The sequence below is a fragment of the Trichoderma gamsii genome (assembly GCF_001481775.2).
Source record: "Trichoderma gamsii strain T6085 chromosome Unknown Scaffold_7.2, whole genome shotgun sequence".
NCBI lineage: Eukaryota > Fungi > Ascomycota > Sordariomycetes > Hypocreales > Hypocreaceae > Trichoderma > Trichoderma gamsii.
The window spans coordinates 931,876-949,683 of NW_020171344.1; the positions used below are offsets into that span (position 1 = coordinate 931,876).

The 17,808-nt window shown below is 52.9% G+C and overlaps 9 protein-coding genes across 9 annotated transcripts; 5 read left to right on the forward strand and 4 right to left on the reverse strand.

Annotated features, from left to right (window-relative positions):
* Positions 1 to 490: 490 nt before the first annotated feature.
* On the forward strand, positions 491 to 1,953 carry TGAM01_v202937 (protein PNG1; the record flags this gene model as incomplete). The annotated part of the gene is made up of 2 exons (XM_018800481.1): positions 491 to 1,014; positions 1,092 to 1,953. The coding sequence occupies 2 exons, from the start codon at positions 491 to 493 to the stop codon at positions 1,951 to 1,953; spliced, it is 1,386 nt and encodes a 461-aa protein (XP_018666623.1).
* A 1,455-nt stretch (positions 1,954 to 3,408) lies between these two features.
* TGAM01_v202938 (alcohol dehydrogenase) lies at positions 3,409 to 5,655 on the forward strand (the record flags this gene model as incomplete). The annotated part of the gene is made up of 3 exons (XM_018800480.2): positions 3,409 to 3,602; positions 3,679 to 4,468; positions 5,431 to 5,655. 3 exons carry the CDS (start codon positions 3,409 to 3,411, stop codon positions 5,653 to 5,655), a joined length of 1,209 nt encoding a protein of 402 aa, XP_018666622.2.
* Positions 5,656 to 5,901: 246 nt separating this feature from the next.
* TGAM01_v202940 (hypothetical protein) lies at positions 5,902 to 6,579 on the forward strand (the record flags this gene model as incomplete). Its single annotated transcript, XM_018800479.1, has 1 exon — positions 5,902 to 6,579. One exon carries the CDS (start codon positions 5,902 to 5,904, stop codon positions 6,577 to 6,579), a length of 678 nt encoding a protein of 225 aa, XP_018666621.1.
* A 477-nt stretch (positions 6,580 to 7,056) lies between these two features.
* TGAM01_v202939 (mannose-P-dolichol utilization defect 1) lies at positions 7,057 to 7,972 on the reverse strand (the record flags this gene model as incomplete). The annotated part of the gene is made up of 2 exons (XM_018800478.1): positions 7,057 to 7,308; positions 7,376 to 7,972. The coding sequence occupies 2 exons, from the start codon at positions 7,970 to 7,972 to the stop codon at positions 7,057 to 7,059; spliced, it is 849 nt and encodes a 282-aa protein (XP_018666620.1).
* Positions 7,973 to 8,685: 713 nt separating this feature from the next.
* TGAM01_v202942 (hypothetical protein) lies at positions 8,686 to 9,213 on the reverse strand (the record flags this gene model as incomplete). Its single annotated transcript, XM_018800477.1, has 1 exon — positions 8,686 to 9,213. One exon carries the CDS (start codon positions 9,211 to 9,213, stop codon positions 8,686 to 8,688), a length of 528 nt encoding a protein of 175 aa, XP_018666619.1.
* Positions 9,214 to 9,434: 221 nt separating this feature from the next.
* TGAM01_v202941 (hypothetical protein) lies at positions 9,435 to 11,263 on the forward strand (the record flags this gene model as incomplete). Its single annotated transcript, XM_018800476.2, has 3 exons — positions 9,435 to 9,560; positions 9,633 to 9,720; positions 9,783 to 11,263. The coding sequence occupies 3 exons, from the start codon at positions 9,435 to 9,437 to the stop codon at positions 11,261 to 11,263; spliced, it is 1,695 nt and encodes a 564-aa protein (XP_018666618.1).
* Positions 11,264 to 11,586: 323 nt separating this feature from the next.
* TGAM01_v202943 (thymidylate synthase) lies at positions 11,587 to 12,625 on the reverse strand (the record flags this gene model as incomplete). The annotated part of the gene is made up of 2 exons (XM_018800475.1): positions 11,587 to 12,454; positions 12,540 to 12,625. The coding sequence occupies 2 exons, from the start codon at positions 12,623 to 12,625 to the stop codon at positions 11,587 to 11,589; spliced, it is 954 nt and encodes a 317-aa protein (XP_018666617.1).
* A 586-nt stretch (positions 12,626 to 13,211) lies between these two features.
* Positions 13,212 to 13,895, reverse strand: TGAM01_v202944 (acetyltransferase; the record flags this gene model as incomplete). The annotated part of the gene is made up of 1 exon (XM_018800474.1): positions 13,212 to 13,895. One exon carries the CDS (start codon positions 13,893 to 13,895, stop codon positions 13,212 to 13,214), a length of 684 nt encoding a protein of 227 aa, XP_018666616.1.
* A 1,869-nt stretch (positions 13,896 to 15,764) lies between these two features.
* TGAM01_v202945 (hypothetical protein) lies at positions 15,765 to 16,730 on the forward strand (the record flags this gene model as incomplete). The annotated part of the gene is made up of 1 exon (XM_018800473.1): positions 15,765 to 16,730. The coding sequence occupies one exon, from the start codon at positions 15,765 to 15,767 to the stop codon at positions 16,728 to 16,730; it is 966 nt and encodes a 321-aa protein (XP_018666615.1).
* Positions 16,731 to 17,808: the final 1,078 nt, after the last annotated feature.

The following is a 17,808-nucleotide window of genomic DNA, read 5'->3' on the forward strand; positions in this document are numbered from 1 at the left end:
GCATGACAAGAGCCTCTTGATTTCGCAGCGTCGAACAGCCAGCAAGCGTCCCAGGCGAAGCCCCAACGGCCGATGCACGTTTTCTAGACGGGCGACGATCCGGCGCAGCGACACAAACGCCGCGAAAAATCGACTCCACGCGCGTTGACGCAACGCTGAGGGGTGGCCTCAAAGTCACTGTGGCAATTTCAGGCCTACGCATCCCCCAGCTGACGACGCTGTGGCCTACGACCAGACTCCAGCCTAGCCGCGACATCGACGACGACGCAATCGCCTCTTCAACGCTGGCACCTGCAACCATCTCGACCTTTATTTCAGATCGTCGACTCTTTTCTTTTCTCTTCTCTCTTACCGGACAAATTAATTGAAGAGAAAAGAAAGAGTACATTCACCAATCCCGACCACAGCCAGCAACTCCACTGACATCAATCGACCCGCTTCACTCGTTCAGCACCACTAAACACACTTTCCTCTACAGCTCTCACCCACGATGGAGGACCGAGGCTCCCCTTTCGGCGCAGGGTCCTCGTCGCAGGGCGACTACGGGGAGGAATGGGCTCACGACCTTCGCATCCGCTTCGAGGGCCTGCTGCGCGATAAGCGCATGAACGACCTCCGGGCTCAGCACATCTCAAACTCTCGAGAACGGTCGCCGGGCGCCTATCACGATGCCCCTTCACCTGCTGGCAGCGGCCAGTACAGCCCATCGCCCGCAGCGACGACACCGCCCTCCTACTCAGCCCTACGGCATCTCCCCAAGATCCCAACACCACCGGCTGCCGCAGATCGCGACTCACAGAAATTCCGAAACCTCCTCCTCAGCCTATCACTTACACCCACAAAGTACGAGAACCCTGGCTTGTTAGACGAGGCCCTTCAGACCATTCCCCTGGATCGCATATATGGCGAGGCGGAGGAGGAGAGCCAGGTTCTGCAGGCACAAGCAGAGAGTATGGGCGACGGTCGGAAACCGGAATGGGGCTATCAAGACTGTGTCATTCGAGCTCTTCTTCGGTAGGTTTAATGCTGATGAAGCCCATCGCCTTCCTTTTTCATATCAGCATTGCTCTAACATTGTTTCTTTCGCACAGATGGTACCGGCGGTCATTCTTTACCTGGGTAAATAACCCCCCATGTCCAGTTTGCCTATCTCCCACAATCGCCCAGGGCATGACTGCACCTACACCCGAGGAGAGTGCCTGTGGCGCACTTCGAGTTGAGCTCTATCGTTGCTCTGCCGAAAGCTGCGGTACCTACGAGCGCTTCCCGCGGTATGGTGATGTGTGGCGACTGCTGCAAACCCGCAGAGGCCGCGTCGGAGAGTGGGCCAACTGCTTCAGCATGCTCTGCCGTGCGTTGGGCGGCCGTGTCCGATGGGTATGGAATGCCGAGGACCATGTGTGGACCGAGATCTACTCGGACCAGCAGAAGCGATGGATCCACGTGGATGCCTGCGAAGAGGCTTGGGACAACCCGCGACTCTACACCGAGGGCTGGGGGAAGAAGATGTCGTACTGCGTGGCCTTTTCTACCGACGGTGCCACCGACGTGACTCGGCGATATGTGCGTAAAAACGAAGCTGCCAACGAGCGCAACCGGTGCCCCGAGGAGGTCATGCTCTACATCATGCAAGAAATCAAGAACCTCCGCCGGGCCAACATGTCCAAGGAGGAGCGCTTCCGACTGGAAAAGGAAGACCAGGCAGAGGACCACGAGCTTCGGACCTATGTCGTGGAATCCATTGCCCAAGCCGTCACAGATCTTGTGCCTGGATCATCCGCTTCTGCGAGTGGTAGCAATGGCAGCAGTGGCGCTGCCGGCCAAGATGCCAAGCTGCCCGCCGAAAATCTAGCTCGCCAGCCCGGATCTGCCCAATGGTTAGCTGCTCAGCAGCGCCAGCATGACAGACAATGCCAGCCCCGCGACCCAACCCACAGACGTGGTCTGCCCTGAACATCATAACTCGTCATCATCAACCCTTCTCGGATGATGTATCCTTGTACACTTGCTTTATATCAACCCATCTACAGCATGATTCAAACCGACCATCTATAACAGAGGTCTACAACCTCATTATATACCACACGAGACATTATGTCACGTCGATACCCAACGACTATCAATGACACCTGACTGCGTTCCGCTTTGCCGACGACAACCAATATGAGATATACCTACTTATATTCGTACAACTTTTACCGCAGGCGATTACTACTTGTCCTCTCTTTACCAAACCTATCCATCACTCATATAATTTTCCTATTTAAGCATAGACGGCGTTTACTCGTTGGCCGAAGAAAAAAAAAAATTCTGTCGCCTTTTTCATCCTTCTATATAAGAGGGGGCTGTTGCCCCTGTATCTATCACTTACAGACTCTTCTTCTCTATTCTTACTCTATTACCTTTTTTTCGAATTTCTTTTGTCGTTGGGTACAGGAAGAGACGGGCGTATCTGGAAGGAGGACCGGGACGAAATTATTTCACACCAGCGTGATCCCACCATTTTTTTTCTTATCTCATTTTCTGATTCTAGTTTTTGATTTCCCGTGGGAACTGGGAAAGGGGATTTAATACCCGATATTCCCCTGGGGCGTACGGTTATTTTTTTTTTGGGATAGCATCTTTTTGCTAAAGAGGAGATGGGAATATGGCATGAAGAGATGAAGATGTGGAAAAAAGCACATGGAGACTCTTTTTTTTTTGGAGGTAGAATTGAAGCTATAGGATTAGTAGATGTAGCGAATAGCATATCTGATCTACAGAGCAAAGATGGCGATTTTGTGTGATTCTGCATGATAAGCATAAAAGAGACTTTGAGACCTACTTTTCTTTGCGTTCACATTTCTAGAAACATGATGCTTTTGTCATGTACATTGCTGGTAGTTATCTAGAAAGCCACCTGGGATCTTTTCTCGCTCGCCTACTCATACGGCTCATGGTCCTAATATCTCAACAGACTGGATCATCTTGCCCTTCAGTAGTGTCTTATATATACGCGGTCTTTGATCATCTAAAACTCCGCTCATTGCGGAGATTTCTGAGCAATGCAATCCGCTCGGTAGGCCCACCACGAGGCAGCAGGTCAAAAGAAGGGGTCCGGGAAGGGCTTCCCGCTTCGGCGGCCCACTGCTCGGGGGTGACCCACCGAACGCCGAGTCCGCCGCCGAGTCCTCGGTGCGTTTTGTTGTACCTGCATGATGAACTGCCTGGTGGTAACCAGGTAGCTGTATGATACACGTAGGCCTCTTTATAAATAGACCGAATGCGTGCTGCTTTGTTCTCTCTCTTTTCTCTTGTATTATCTCTCTTTAAAACTGTGCTTTAAAGCAGCATTTTCACTCCTTGTCCCTTCGTTTAACCAATTCTTCCCACGTTCGTGTTATCTTCCTTCTGCTGTCTTGTCTCGCCATGGCCATCCCGACGACGATGCGCGCGCTCGTGGCACCGCGAAAGTGCGGGCCAGAAGACTACGAGGTGATTGAGCTGCCGGTGCCGAGCGTCACGCTGCCGACGCATGTGCTGCTCAAGGTGCATGCGGCGGCGGCGAACACGGGAGAGCTGCAGGCGTTTGACGGGCGGTTTGGGTTGCTTTACACGCCCAAGTACGTTTTGCTTCTTTTGAATGCTTCCACCTGCCCTCTTCTTTCTTCTTTCTTTTACTAATGTCCACTGTCAAAGATATCCAGCTCCCATCGGTCTCGAAGGGTCCGGCGTCGTAGTCGCCGTCGGATCCGCCGTCAAGGACTTCAAAGTCGGCGACCACGTCTACGGCGCATACATTGAAAAGCCCCTCTTCCGCAAGCCCCCCGCGGGCTTCGCCGCCGAGTACTCCCTCGTAGAAGAGGCGTACCTGCTGCCCAAGCCGGCGCACCTATCCTGGGAAGAGGCCGCCTCGCTGACCACGGCGGTGGTGACGTCGCACCAGGCCTGGCGCCGGGCCATGCAGCTCATGAGCGTGCAGAGCCTGGAGGGCAAGACGGTGTACATACCCGCTGGGTTGAGCAGTACGGCCTCGATGGCGGCGCAGGTTGCGAAGAAGGTGCTCGGCGCGGACAAGATTATCACGACGGTGTCGACGGGCAAGATGGACCTGGTGGAGCGGTACATGCCGGGGGTGTATGACCAGGTGATTGATTACAAGACGCAGAGGCCGCGAAACGTGGTTCCTCGTGGGAGTGTGGACATCATGTACAACACGCAGTGGGATAGCATGGACGAGGGCATTCCCTTGATCAACCCCAAGACGGGCGTGCTGGTGTCCATTGCGAGCGTGCCGGGCAAAGAGACGATGAGGACCATGTTAGGCGCGGACAAGTTCTCCTGGTGGATGGGCGTGCTGCTGGATCTGGCGGGGTTGATTTACAAGTGGAAGCTGAGGGGAACAAACATTCCGCACGAGTTTGTGTCGGGCGGTGTCGAGATCCGGGAGGACTTGGAGGCGGCGGGGGAGATTGTGGCGCGGGAGAAGGTGAGTGCGGTGATGAGGGTGGTGGAGTTGGGGGATTTGGAGGCGGTTAGGAAGGGGGGTGGGGAGGTTGTTTCTGGGAAGGGGGGGATAGGGAAGCTGGTGGTGAAGATATTGTGATGGGAGCTTTTGGCTTTGAGGGATGAATTGTTTGCAGAGTTGGAGTTGAGATACCGGATGTACACGTGAGCGAGGGCCCTAAGGTGTATTTGATATGGTTGATTCACGCATAGTGTTGTATTTTGTACTTTGTGTTTGTGTCTTTATTCTATTGTCTTATATTCCTTGCATAGATTACTTTGTATACCATTGATGTGTATACTGCTTTAAATGTTTTTCTCTTTTTCTATGTGAAACCGCTTCATCAATGGCTGTGAATTTGTTGCGGTCATAAGAAGCTGGCGGGATGTAAGCCGTGTGTGATTCTTTGAAGTGAAATGACCTCGCCTGAATATAAAACACCGCAGATAATGAACACTGGCAAGTTTTTACAAACTGGGTGTGTAATTCTCTCCAGCCTTTCTTTACAATATTATCCATCTGGAATTGCCCGATCCTAGATATTTGACTCAGGAGGCGAGATGATACTTGATGTAAATCACTCGTTGGTTCAAGTCTTGCTCAGGCAGCTGGATCTTTGGGGTAGTCCAACCCATTATCCCAATGGATGTACTTACCAAGAGTGCACCGAAATCGATGTATTCTTCATGGTAGATTGAAGGCTTGGCTTGTTCATTGTCTCCTAGATAAATCCCTAATGGATCGTATGGCCTACTCTAACCCAGCGAGCCAACATTGCAGCAATACAGGTAACTATGCGGATTAAACACTTAGAGCAAGACGAACTTTGTAACAGCCATCACCAAGATATAAGCGGCACACCCATCTGCACCACCGGCTAAAGCCCGTCGTGCAAATCAATAGCGCGAACACGGCACTGCATGCCGTAATCTAAAAGCTGCTAGTGCGGAGACCATTTGTCGCGCGACCAAGCTCGGAAAAGCAATGGGGAAAAAATAGAAAAGCCACTCTACGCGGTTGCGCGCAAAAACCAACCGCGACACCGCGCCATGGCCTTTTCCTCAGCTCCAGAATACCAGCACAGGGATCTTGTCGCCCAGCCCGTTCCTGTTGGTTACCTGAACGACCGGCGCCAGTCCGTCTCACTCAGCATTGGTTCGTTCCCATAAACTCAATCCGCCCGCCTTTCGTTCTTTTCTTCCCTCTTCCCTCTTTTTCAACTTTGCCTCGTGTCAATTGGGTGAGGTCGTGCATCTTCTTCTCTATTTGTTTTTTTTTGGAGAGGAAGCGCAGCGTGCGTGCTAATTCTTCAGATTGACTGTTTCGGCCTTGCTTCCTCTTTTCTATTCTTCTTTTTGCTTCTTGGCGTCTTATACTTGGTCTTGTTCCAGCTCTACCACTTATTATCCATCAGCATGGCCACGCTCCTCAAGCGCAAGCGCTCCGCCGCAGAGCTCTGCCCGCCCAACTCTATGATGGACGCCTCCGTGCCGGCAGCCCTGCACAGCCGCACCCTCAAGCGCTACCGCGACAACAGGCCGTCGGACGACGAGGTCCATCGTAAGTTCTACGAATGGCGCGCCCACCACCATCTGAGCATCCCCAACTCATCATCTTGCGCGCCCGCAGAGCACACCCTGGGCCTGCTGTACTCGGCTCAGCAGCGGCCTCAGCAGTTTCATCCCCAAGAACCCCCGATTGCTGCCGCGCCGGAGCAGCCCCTCGTTGCCGAGTCGTCGTTATCGTCGTCGTCGAACAGCCAGCAGTCGCTGCACCGCTTCTGGAGCATCGGCTCCGAGCCCAGCTCGGCCGGCTCGACGCCCGGCATCGAGACGCCCCCCGTGCTGCTGCCGACCGAGTGCGACGACTGCGGCAGTGCCCTCCTCGCGGGCGGGAGCGACGGCGACGAGATGGACGTGGATAGCAGCAGTGCCGTCGAGGACTCGGCCTGTGGCGCTTGCGGCAAGCACGTCTGCTTTAGCTGCTCGGTGAGCAACCTCGGCGAGCAGAAGCGTTGCTTGCAGTGCGCGGGACGGAGAGTCTGGATTGGCGGCATTGGCTGGACCGATGCTGGCGGCGTTTCCGTCTGCTAAGACACGCCGAGCTCCCACTTAAGATTATGAATTTTTTCATCTTTTTTTACGTGTCTTAATCACGCTATGATTTGGGTTTTGGCTGGCGTTATGGAGAAATGTGCCCACAGTTTGGCTGTATTGTTCGATGCTTAGCGAGCATCAATGTAAACGTGTACAATGAGCTTTTTGAATAACACATCTGCATCAGTCTTGGCTTCTACTGAGTGCATGGCGACGCGTATCCTATGCATGTCACTTATGCTGGCAACCCCCATTGAGAGTCAGGATAATAATAATAGATAGTAGCTGTAGTTGCAATTAAATACATGATAGGTCAAGCATACCAGATGACGAACATACCACGGGCAAATTAGGCGTTTCCATCTCCTTTCTTAATTAGTATATTCCTCCGCTAGTTACGTGATCCCAGCCTGTACACCAGCATCCCAATAAAGACCAATACAGAACAAAAAAGGAAACTCTATAAAACTCCATCTAGCCACGGCGGCGAGTCGTAGGGCCCTTCTTGGGCACGGCCGTTGAGCTTCCGCGGGCCTCGACGGGGACAACCTCCTTCCGCTTGCCTCGCGCCTTTGCAGAGGGCGCGTTCCAGTAGTACACCATCTGCAGAGCGAGGATGGCGTTGAGGGCAAAGCCGGAGATGAAGCCGTACAGTATCAGTTTGTCGTCGACTTCTTGAAGCGTGGTGAAGATGCGAGACAGCGAGCCGGCCAAGTAGTTGAAGACCTAGATTTCATTGCGTTAGCTATCATGTTAATCCAAAAAAAGGAGATGGAGAAATAGAAGTACGAACCGCAAATGCACTGAGCTGGCCGGTACCTCCCTCCTGCCAGATGGCCAGAATCTGAGGAACCTTGCTGGCAACACCAAGAACACCAGCGCCAGCCTGCAGGTAGCTCAAAGCCTGCATGTCCACGACATTTTCGGCAAACAGCGCGGCCGCACCAATGGCCAGCGCGGCCACAAATAGAGCCGCCATGGCAGGCCGGCCGCTGTAGTTCAGCACGAGTATAGAGATGACGACGTTCTGGCCCATGATAAAGGCCGTCTCGCCAAAGGTGCTAAAGGGAAACCCATTGCGCACGTTGTACGCCAGCGAGATGAGGTACGCGCTCGTCTCGAGCAGGTACGACAGGAACGACACGCCCTCGGCGGACTTGGACTTGAGCAGCTTGAGGATCTGCGGCACCTTGACGACGGCCGAGGCGCCGACGATGCCAATGCCCAGGCCCTTGCTGACGGCGAGCTTGACGCACTCGGTGTTTTCGATGTCGACGTCGAGCAGCAGCGCCTTGTAGCACGTCTCGCCGACGATGGACACGCCGAGGTCCCGGATGGGCGCCGGCAGGCTGTGCGTGATGGGCTGGACGAGAGACCGGACGGTGTCCATGACTGCAGTTGTTGGCGATGAGGCTGAGAAGGGGTTGATGAAAGAAATGTGGTCTGATTCCACTGTAATTTGGAAATTTTTTGGGTTAGGAGTCGCGCGCCTCGTTCAGCCTCGTCCCGAAGTGGAGCTCGAAAAGCTGTATTGCTTGCTTGGAGTCCCTTTTTTTTTTTTCCAAAAAGGCAGCGTCGCGTCGCCTTGCGTCGCGTGGCAGAAAAATATCAGGCTATTCTATCCAATACCTTTTTGATGCGGAATGCGACGCTTCTTTTTTTCCCGTCCGTGATGCCCTTGTCTGGATTCTGGCCAGATTGCGCTTGTGCCTGGGGCATGACATCAGGCAAGGCGGGGAGGTTCGCTCTGCTGTGGCTCAGCAGGCAGCTGGAGCACAGGGCAAGCTAGCTTTAGAGGCCTAAATCAACAGCGGGGAATTTTGGCATTTGGAGGGTAGAGCTGGAGAGGCGATCAGCGGGCTTAGCGCCCGGGGCTGTAGCTGCCAAGATCAGGACTGGCGATTGACTACAGCACTATCTGCCTTGTAGGCTATAGCACGATGGCCGTGTTGATTGATTCCAGTCTCAGTCATCTTTGTCGCAGTTTGATGCCTGAGTAGTTGCTGGTTCTATTTTCGTGGTGCTCGTGCCAATGCCCATCTCGAAGCCTTCTCGAGTCTTTGATGCTTCCTCCGCCTTTATGCCCTGCCTTTGTTCATGACATCATCCACCGCTCTCCGTCATCTCTTCTTTCTCTTCTCTTCGAAACAAGCACCAGCATATGCATGCAGAGGCACGACAAACGCAAGCACTAGCTCCAGTCCGTTGCACCAACACAAAGAAATCAAACGGCAACTTGGGCTGGGCCCCAGCGGCCAAGGCAAAAACGACGCCGCCAGGCTCCATCCACCCATCCTCTCCATCGCCCGGCCTCCAGCCACGCCTCAAGGCTGCAGCCAGGACGCACGTGTCAGCCCGTGAGGGGCCGTTTGCGCCATCGCCTGAGGACCTCAGCAGGCTGGAGCCCTGACCTTGCAGCATGACTGATGATTGACCGCAGGCAAGGACGGGCGCGGCCAGCATCGCATCGAATCGAACGCCCTCAGTCTGCTGGAACCCAGATGGCCAGCCTGCGGGCCTCTCTGCTCTTCTCCAGCGCCGATCAGACGCCAGCCAAGCCGTCTTTGTCGACGCTCTTTCGTCCTTGTCGCGTCCCTTTGTGTGGCGCACAGCTCTCGCCCGCCGTGCCATTTTAAACGCTTGACCCAACGCCCACCCCGTTCCGACTCCAGCCTCCAGGCCCGGGCCCTGCCGCAGCTAGTGACATCAATTACCTTCGCCGCCCGCGCAGCCTCTATTTACCTCCAGCGCCTCTATTTTTCTTTTCTGCTTCCAAGTTCCTTTCTCACTGCAAAACCGCCCCACGAACCGTCTTGAATGCCAGGCTTATTCGCTCCCCGTCGCCGTCCAGAATGGCCGTCCCTCAATCTAATGGCTCTCCGCCACCCGAGGCCATCACGTACGCCTACATGTTCGAATCGGATAAGAGCCCGACCAAGCAGTTTGATGCGCTGCTGAGAGCAATCGCGCGCTTTATCGTATGCCTTCACATGTCGCCTGATAGCAGCAACGAGGCAAGATGGCCGGCGACTAACAGACTTTGACAACAGGTAACTGAGCTTGGCGACCAAAATGATCAAAACCTCACCCCCAAGAAACTCGCTGCGTTTTACAAAGCCGTCGGCGGTGACTATGACTGTAAGCTAGCGGCGTGCGAGCCACAAGGGCCTGTATCTCTTGTGTTAACCTCGAAATCGCAGCCTTGTTCCTTGAGACGCCTCACTCGACCATCTCTTACATGTGGCATGTGACTGGCTGCCAGCACAGCTTGCAACCCACCGAGAATGACTACGACCCGCCTTCTATTCCCGCTCTGACGCCTCGGGGCTTCTCTCGATGGGAAGCGGTAGAGGTCCTTCTCGGGCCCGAAGAGCATGTCCCGTTTCTTCAATTTGCTGTCAAACACTGGGAGCTAAGACATCCTGAGACGGGCCAAGTCTTCCCGCCTGATCTGCCCGCCAGCGTCTTTCCCTCACAACCTGATCAAGAAGTCGACCGCTGGCACAAGACTTGCGCCGATCAGATGCGGGATGCTTCGAAAGAAGAAGAGAACGCAAGTATGCCTAGCTCCAGCTCCGCGCCGAAGCCCGAACCGTCTCCAGAACCTGCTGCGCCTAGGTTTGCCTACTTTCATTCGCCGGATCCTTTCCACCCGGCAAACCGTTTCTATCCATCGGATCCATTCCGCGCGACCTCTCCCCCTCGGCCGAGAGCTGCTGATCTGAATCAGTCCGAAAGGTTCTACTACGTCCATGTTGGCGAAAGATATGGGGCTAATTTTGGCCAAAGGCCTCCTGTGCGTTCGCCGGAAAGGCCTCGCCGCCAGAGACCTGCCGATGACGCCGGAAGGCGGCGAAGCTTTTCCGACTATGCTTCGAGTCGCCAGCCAAACCCCGACGGCATTCGCCACAGCTATTCCGGAACCTATCTCAACCCGGATTCCACTCGAACGACGCCTAGCCGACCTTCGCAGGGCCGCCGGCATAGCCACCTGCATCGTACATCTGACTCGTCGGGCGATGAATCTGAGGATGCCGCTATGCACATGAGGGCTAGACGGCGACAACGAACCGGCTCTCCCCACTCAGGCGTTCGTAGGGTCGTCCCGCCGTCATCTGGTCCTCCGCCGTCGGCGGGGTCCAGCGTCCCTTCTTTCCGGACACATCGAAGCGATAGTCGAGCTGAGGAAGCAAGAAGAAGAGGTAGTCCCCTCGGCTCCCTCAAAGAAAAATTGACCGAAACCGTTTCCAACATTTTCCCAGGTAACCAAAGCCGAACCAGCTCAAGACAGAGCTCCGTCAACAACCCCATCCGCGTGCGTAGAAGCCGCGAGAGCATACCTCCGTCACGCCTGAACCAGAACCACTCAGATCTTTCCGATGGCCAATCGGATGGGTCTAGCGAAGAGGAAATCCGTCATCGCCACAGACTACGCCAGCAGCGAGAACGCTCGTACCGCGCGGATGACCAAGATAGAGAACGATCGCACATGCACCGACCGGATCCACAGCGTCGGGCTAGCAGCCACACCGATCCGGAAAGGCGGCGGGACGCCGCATGGGATGCGAGAGAGAGAGATCACATCAGAGGAGAAAGGAAATGGGATAGACGATCTATGGAAGAAGACGTGCCGAATCCGGGCATACCAAGCAGGCGATACCAGGAGTCTGCCTACACTTGAGAGAGAGATGAAATTGTACTTATGATTTATGATGACGCGACGAAGACATTAGGCCATTTGGTGGAGTTTGAGCGATTGGATATATTTCTGTTATTTTGTTCAAAGATGTTATTATTGCTCATATACGCAGCGATCAACGCTCAGATATGTATCTTTCTATGCGGGCTCTATATAAGGGGCGTGCCGGGCATTGGTTTTCGCTTTCCAAAATCAATATGCCGGATTTGATTCTGCCTTTTGGTTGTTTTCATTAATTCTGCTCTTTCTTTGCCTTTTTTTCCCCCTTTGTTACTTTTGGTATCCAGGAATTTTTGCATCATTACTTAGACAGACATGTTCATAGGAATTGATTTATGGGGTTCATATCCCTTGACCACAAAGTCTTCTACTTTCCAGCCGTCGATGCTGCCGCCCTTTTCCCGTGCGATTTCCAGCTCAGGGAAAGGTCGCGGCTCGCGCTCCAGCTGTGTTCGAAGAGCATCGATGTGGTCAATGTAGACGTGTGCGTCTCCCATGACGTGGGTAAATGTTCCCGGTACAAGGTCGCAAACGTGGGCGAGCATGTGAGTCAGCAGTGCGTAGCTTGCAATGTTGAACGGAATACCGAGGCCCATGTCGCAGGATCGCTGATATAGCTGGCAGTGCAGATGGCCCTTGGGCTTGTTCTCCTCAGTCGGTTCCTCGGCGCCCGTTCCCCGTCCTCGTCCGGGGTAGGATACGTAGAACTGGGCAAACATGTGGCAGGGCGGCAGAGCCATGCTCTTAAAGTCCTTTGGGTTCCATGCGCTGAGGATCATTCTGCGGTCGTAGGGGCTGTTGCGCAGCTTGTGGATAATCTCGGCCAGCTGGTCGACGCCCTTGCCGGCGTAGTCTGTTTGAGCATCGACATATTCTGCGCCAAAGTGCCGCCACTGGAAGCCGTAGACGGGGCCTAGGTCGCCGACGTCGCGGTGGGTGAGGCCCACGCTGTCGAGGAACTCGCGGGAGCCGTTGCCGTCCCAGATCTTGACGCCGACGTCGCTGAGGGCGGTGGAGGAGGTGTTGCCCTCGATGAACCAGAGGAGCTCGGCGATGACGGCGCGGAGGAAGACTCGCTTGGTGGTGAGCAGGGGGAGGATGGGGCGGCCGTTGTCGTTGAGATTGAATTTGAAGCTGGGAGGGGCGAAGATGGACAGGGTGCCGGTGCCGGTGCTATGAAGTATGGCTTATCAGTATGTATGTTTTGCATGGTGGTGGTTTTTTTTCGCTACTGCTGTGCTGGGGGGTTGTTCCTTACCGATCGGGTCTTCGCTCACCCTGGTCCAGGATCTCGCGGACCAGGTTGAGGTACTGGTACTCTTCGTGTACTGGTGTGGATCCCATTGCGAGTTTCTGAGGTTGTGTGTGAGTGAGAAAGGAAAAATAGAGGCGTTGTTATAGGAAAAAGAATAGAGAGGATGAAAAAAGAGGTTCAAAGACGAGGGAGGGGTGTTGACGTCTTGTAAGTGACGCGCTGGACGCGTTGAACTAATTACTAAAAGGACTTGAGCGGGCGTGAAAATATATGGGGCACGTGATTTCGCGCAACCACTTTAAGTGCTTCTTGACGAGTGTTCCAATAGGCCTTTGCAAAGACTATTAGAGAGTTATACTAATTTGTGAAGGTAGGAGCTATATTAATATTGGATCTTTGAGAGTACTGCGATTATTCCCTTTTCTTCTGTGTACACAATATACATACTGTATCCCTCTATTCCAGCGGTTACATGTAGTGTCCAAATTGTAGTCACTCATCATGCACACCGAGATCCTGGGCTCAATCCGATGTGATGTAAGATCTTTCATGAGATAGTTTTTTATAACTAACTCTTGACGTTGGCCAATTCTTTCCCTCTCCTCTCCTGGTTGACTTCTATGCATAACAAGCTATTCGTCCTATTTCGCCATGGAAATATCATGTAGCAATGTTTCAGTTGCTCTCCTTCAACGGGGCTGTAATTAAGAATCCAGCCAGAGTAATCTCCTGGCCCATGGAAGCTGCACGATTATCTATCCCCGTCCACTCTGAGAATTTGCTAAACTTGGTCTTCTCCAGCACCTTGACGCTCCCTACATTCTTAACGTCTGCCAGAGCCGTGAGACGCTCGTCAATGGTCGGGGTGCTGCTACCGGCCTCGATGTCTACGGTCCGCGGATCAACCTCGAGCTCAGTCTCTTTGCGAGGCAAGCTACAATAGTTCTCGATGAAGCCATTTAAGAACTCGGTCGCGTATCCTTTTCCCCACGCCGCCTGCTTGAAGGAGTAGCCGACTTCTGGCCACCCAAAGTGCTTGCTGGAGAGGCTGTGCATGCCGCCTTTGCCGATGAGCTCGCCCGTGTCCCGCTCGAAGATGAGGAAATGGTACATTTTGGTGTCGTTGGGAGGTAGAAAGTCGTCCAGGCTCCGGACGGTGTCTTCCAGGGTCTTGTCGACGCCTTTTAGGGAGTGCTTCATGACTTCGTGCTCGGTGCGGAGGATGTGTAGAACAGGGACGTCGGAGAGGCGTGGGGCGCGGATGAGGAGACGGGGAGTGAGGATTTCGTCTCGTGTGCTGATGGGTGGGATGATTGGCAGCGTTGTGCGGACTTTGATTGTCTCCTTGTATTCCATCATCTTTGCAGTTGTATTTTGCTAATGGATAGTTGAACCTCAGTTTATGTCCAGATATCTTGCAAAACACCAGTCGCTTGTAGAACTGTAGGTTATTGGTTTTAACAATGATAGATCTTGGTGTTGCCACGTCCAGGTCAGCGTTTGTTCTTTGCTCTTCACACGAATTCATCAGGTCCTTTCAAATCTTGATTAAAAGCGCTTTGGTGCGGCGTAAATACTCTATCTACATATAGAGATGCCCTACATATACGATGCTTACGAGACTACTCCGGTGAGTCACTACTAAGGGAAGGTGCTCCGTTCGGCAGATGCGCACCCTGTGGACGAACGTAGAATTTCTTATCGAACTGTGGGGCTTTCTTTAGGTATAAACATATTCCCAAACTATTGATAGCAATTATAGCGAAGTGGGGAGATTTTCATTTGAATCGGTAGTCTACCTAAAGATGTCGAGGGCCTATGTATGTACGCAGTACGCTATCATAGGCGTCAAATGGCGCAGTGTCTTAGTCTAGGACGCAACAGGAATATGTACCTCTCCAGGGTTGCTTCGCATTGGAGTTGAAGTGCGCAGCGACCTGCGTGTGAGATGCAAAGCACCACAATCATACCAGACATTCATCAAATCGAGGTAGTAACAGCACGCATTTCATAAAGGTCCACGACATTAGCAATGTTGACTTTGCTTATTGACCCTCCCCAATATTAGTCGTCGGTGCAGTTTTAGGCATCTGGACATTGAATGCCGATGCTTTCAATGCTGTGATGAAGACCCTATCAGGCACCGATCTCTCTCTACTTGTAAGCATTATGTCTACATAGTACTATAGGAACACTCCACCAAGAGAAACCTGTGTCTTTGGGGGCAGAATTACTACTTGCAAAAGACTAACCGTGCACATGCTGCCTGCGAATGCTACTGGGCTGCTGCACCCCAGAAAACCCGCCGATGACAGAGAGCTGGAGCTGAAACCGGCAAGTGGTGGTCGCTGGTTTCTTCTCCACTGCAGCGAGCTACAGGGGTCGCATCTCGCTGAAGATTCCTCCCTGCAGCTCAGTGCAGCGGTCATCATCCTCCACTCCATCTTCGCAGCCATCCATCGGCCCATTTCACGTCCGCCAAAGATCAACAGCCACTGCTTTGAGCCAAGCGCCGAGCCGGGTTCCATCTCACCTTGCCAGGCTTACGATACAAAACTGCCATCAAGCTGTGCTTCCCCGGCCTTCCACTGCGTTCCCCTGCTCGAGGTGACACTAGGAGGGTCACACTCCTTCGTTCTTTGCATTCGCCATACTTGGACATTCTTCGTATTTGTTTGTTCGGCCGGGCTGCGGCGCTGACGGACGACAACAACGACGACGTCTTCAGCTGTGCAACATCATTGCGTCTCTTTCACGTGAGCCGAGTCCAAGCTTCGTCGTCCTCTTCTTTGTGCCGTGCACGGCCTCTCTCTCGGACGCTCCCCGGCAAAGGGGACAAAAAATAATTTGGGGAGGCATTGTCTTCATTCCTAGCACAACTTTTAGCCAGGATAAGCCCGAATCCACCCGCCGGGTCCCCGAGACAGCTTGCCTCTTTGGACCCTGGGCTTTCGCTGCCGAAACTTTTGTGGTTTCCCTCGTACAAAGCACGACGACATCGAGAGGCCTCGTTTTTTCTCATCCTTTGGCAGTCCTCCCGACGTCCTCATTCAGCCAGCAATTCTGTCCGCTCTTCAACGACCGCTCTGCATTAGCAGGGCCAGCCGCTTGGTCACTGCCGCCAGTAGACGACCTAGTGACGCTACCGTCGTTTTTGCGCAACTCGATCTCGGCCTCCTCATCTCGATCCTGTCTGGTTGAGCATATCATCGACCAGCCGCCAAAACCATGAGAGGCCGACCCGTTGAGGTGCTCGTATACGAGTACATGTTTCCTAAGCCCAAGACGTTCGATCCCCAGGACTTCCAAGCCCTGCTTCAGCGCAGCCTGATTCCCGAAGTTCGTCAGGAGACCCATGCCTTCTATGGCCATCTTGAGACGGAGGAAGCCAAGTATCCCGGCCTGGACTACACTCATCCGACGCACCGCATCCGACTCAGCCGCTGGTCATGGCATCGCCGACTTTTCAGAGCTTTCGACGGCCTGGGCCTTACGCACGCCGAGATTTCTGCTCTCACGAAATGGGAGGGAACCAAGTGGGCTAAAGACAAGTTCGAGAAGGAACAGGGCATCGTCATCAGAGACACTGCGGCCGATGGATTCCCAGACTGGACAGAGCCTTCCCGTCGGGCATCTGCTCATCAAGGCCGATCGGTCAGAATACACACCATTGACATTTCGAGCTTAGACGACGACGAAAATATGGAGACGGAGGAGAGCGACGAAGAACTGGCCAGCGTCGGCGTTTCGCTGAACCAGCAACTGCGCGCGCAGGCCGCCAGGCGCGAGGCCGGCGACACGTCTGCCGTCTTGGACGAAGAGTGGGAGCAGTGGCTTAAGAATGCAATTGAGAGTGGCGAGCTGGCAGTTCTTACCGAGCGGATGACCGAGGAGATGTTGGGCCAGTCTCACTCGTCCAACCCCATGGTCGCCAGCCTCCTGCCTGACGGCATGCTCCATATGGCTCGCGCTGGCCAGTGGTCAGAGATTCCCGAGTTCCTCCAGCCTTTGCTTCGGCGCACAGTCGCCCACGAGAATTCTGCCCGCAATGAGCCCATTCTGACTTCGGCAACGCGATCTACGCTGCAGTCGACCCCTGGCCGTTTGCCACCACCCTGGATTCGACGCACCTACTCAGACCTCCGGCTGCCAACAGGAGATTCTTCTACTAGCCAATCTGGTACTCAAACCTAAGGAGCGCAAAACCACGAAGAAAAAAATCGAAACGGTCCTAATGGATCATTTTTAATCACGCCTTTTCTACGAGTCTTTATTTCTCAACATACATCTGCCGCTACCTGGCCCTTGTTTTCCCCAATTTCTTCCTCTCCAGAATCTTAGAACTCTCGAAACCACTATAGATAGATATTCCTGCTATTTCTTTCACACTAATTCTCCGGATGGACTTTGCGCACATGGTTCGCAGACTGTCAAACATGCGAGAAATTTCTACTCACAATTTCAATTTTTGTTACATCCATCGGTTATATGGATTGGAGTTTAGGCGGACAAGCGCGGTTTAATGGATCTGTTTCCTTTCAATTTGTTACTCTTTTGTCTTCTTTGTCCCTTTTTATCTGAAGGAGACCTGTTCTTTATTTCCTCCCTTTCGTCTTTTTCCCTCTGTTCTTTGCGAGCAAACGAGTCAAATTGTATGCTTGGAAGATGGGAAAAAAGTAGTGGCTGTTTTGTTCGAATCTTTGCGTTCTCTCTGTGTAGGTTCGAAGAAAGACAAGGACGTTGTAGGTCTCTGGCTCCAAATGAGGGAAATTGAGTGATGAGAGGAAGATTACTAGCTCTGAGAGTTGATTTAAAATTGAAGTTTGCAGAAAAAGATGTTGATGAGAGGTGAAGAATTACCTTTAGATAGACGATACAATAACAACGAGATGAGACGTATGAGCACATCAGGAATGTGTCTGTCTCTTCCATTTTTCTAGTCATAAAGTGTTTCTTCGCGTTGATATACAAAGCAGTGATAGTTCTAGACTACTAGCTTGAATGTATCTGGTTGTTTTATTGCGTCTTAAAAACTAGAATAACCGACATTTATTGCTAAAAACCCGGGCTCTGATTCTTACATAACTGGTCGATACTATGTGGTCCAGGTACAATTAAGTCAGAGCTGGTGTTCAACTCCTCTGCTACACCAAAACGCCATTGCTCATTAAGACTGAAGAGAGAACAAAACAGATAAAGAGAAAACAAGAGGAGAAAAAACGTGAATCAAAGTCATCCCCCAGACTGGTTATTTAATCAGTATTTCAGAAAC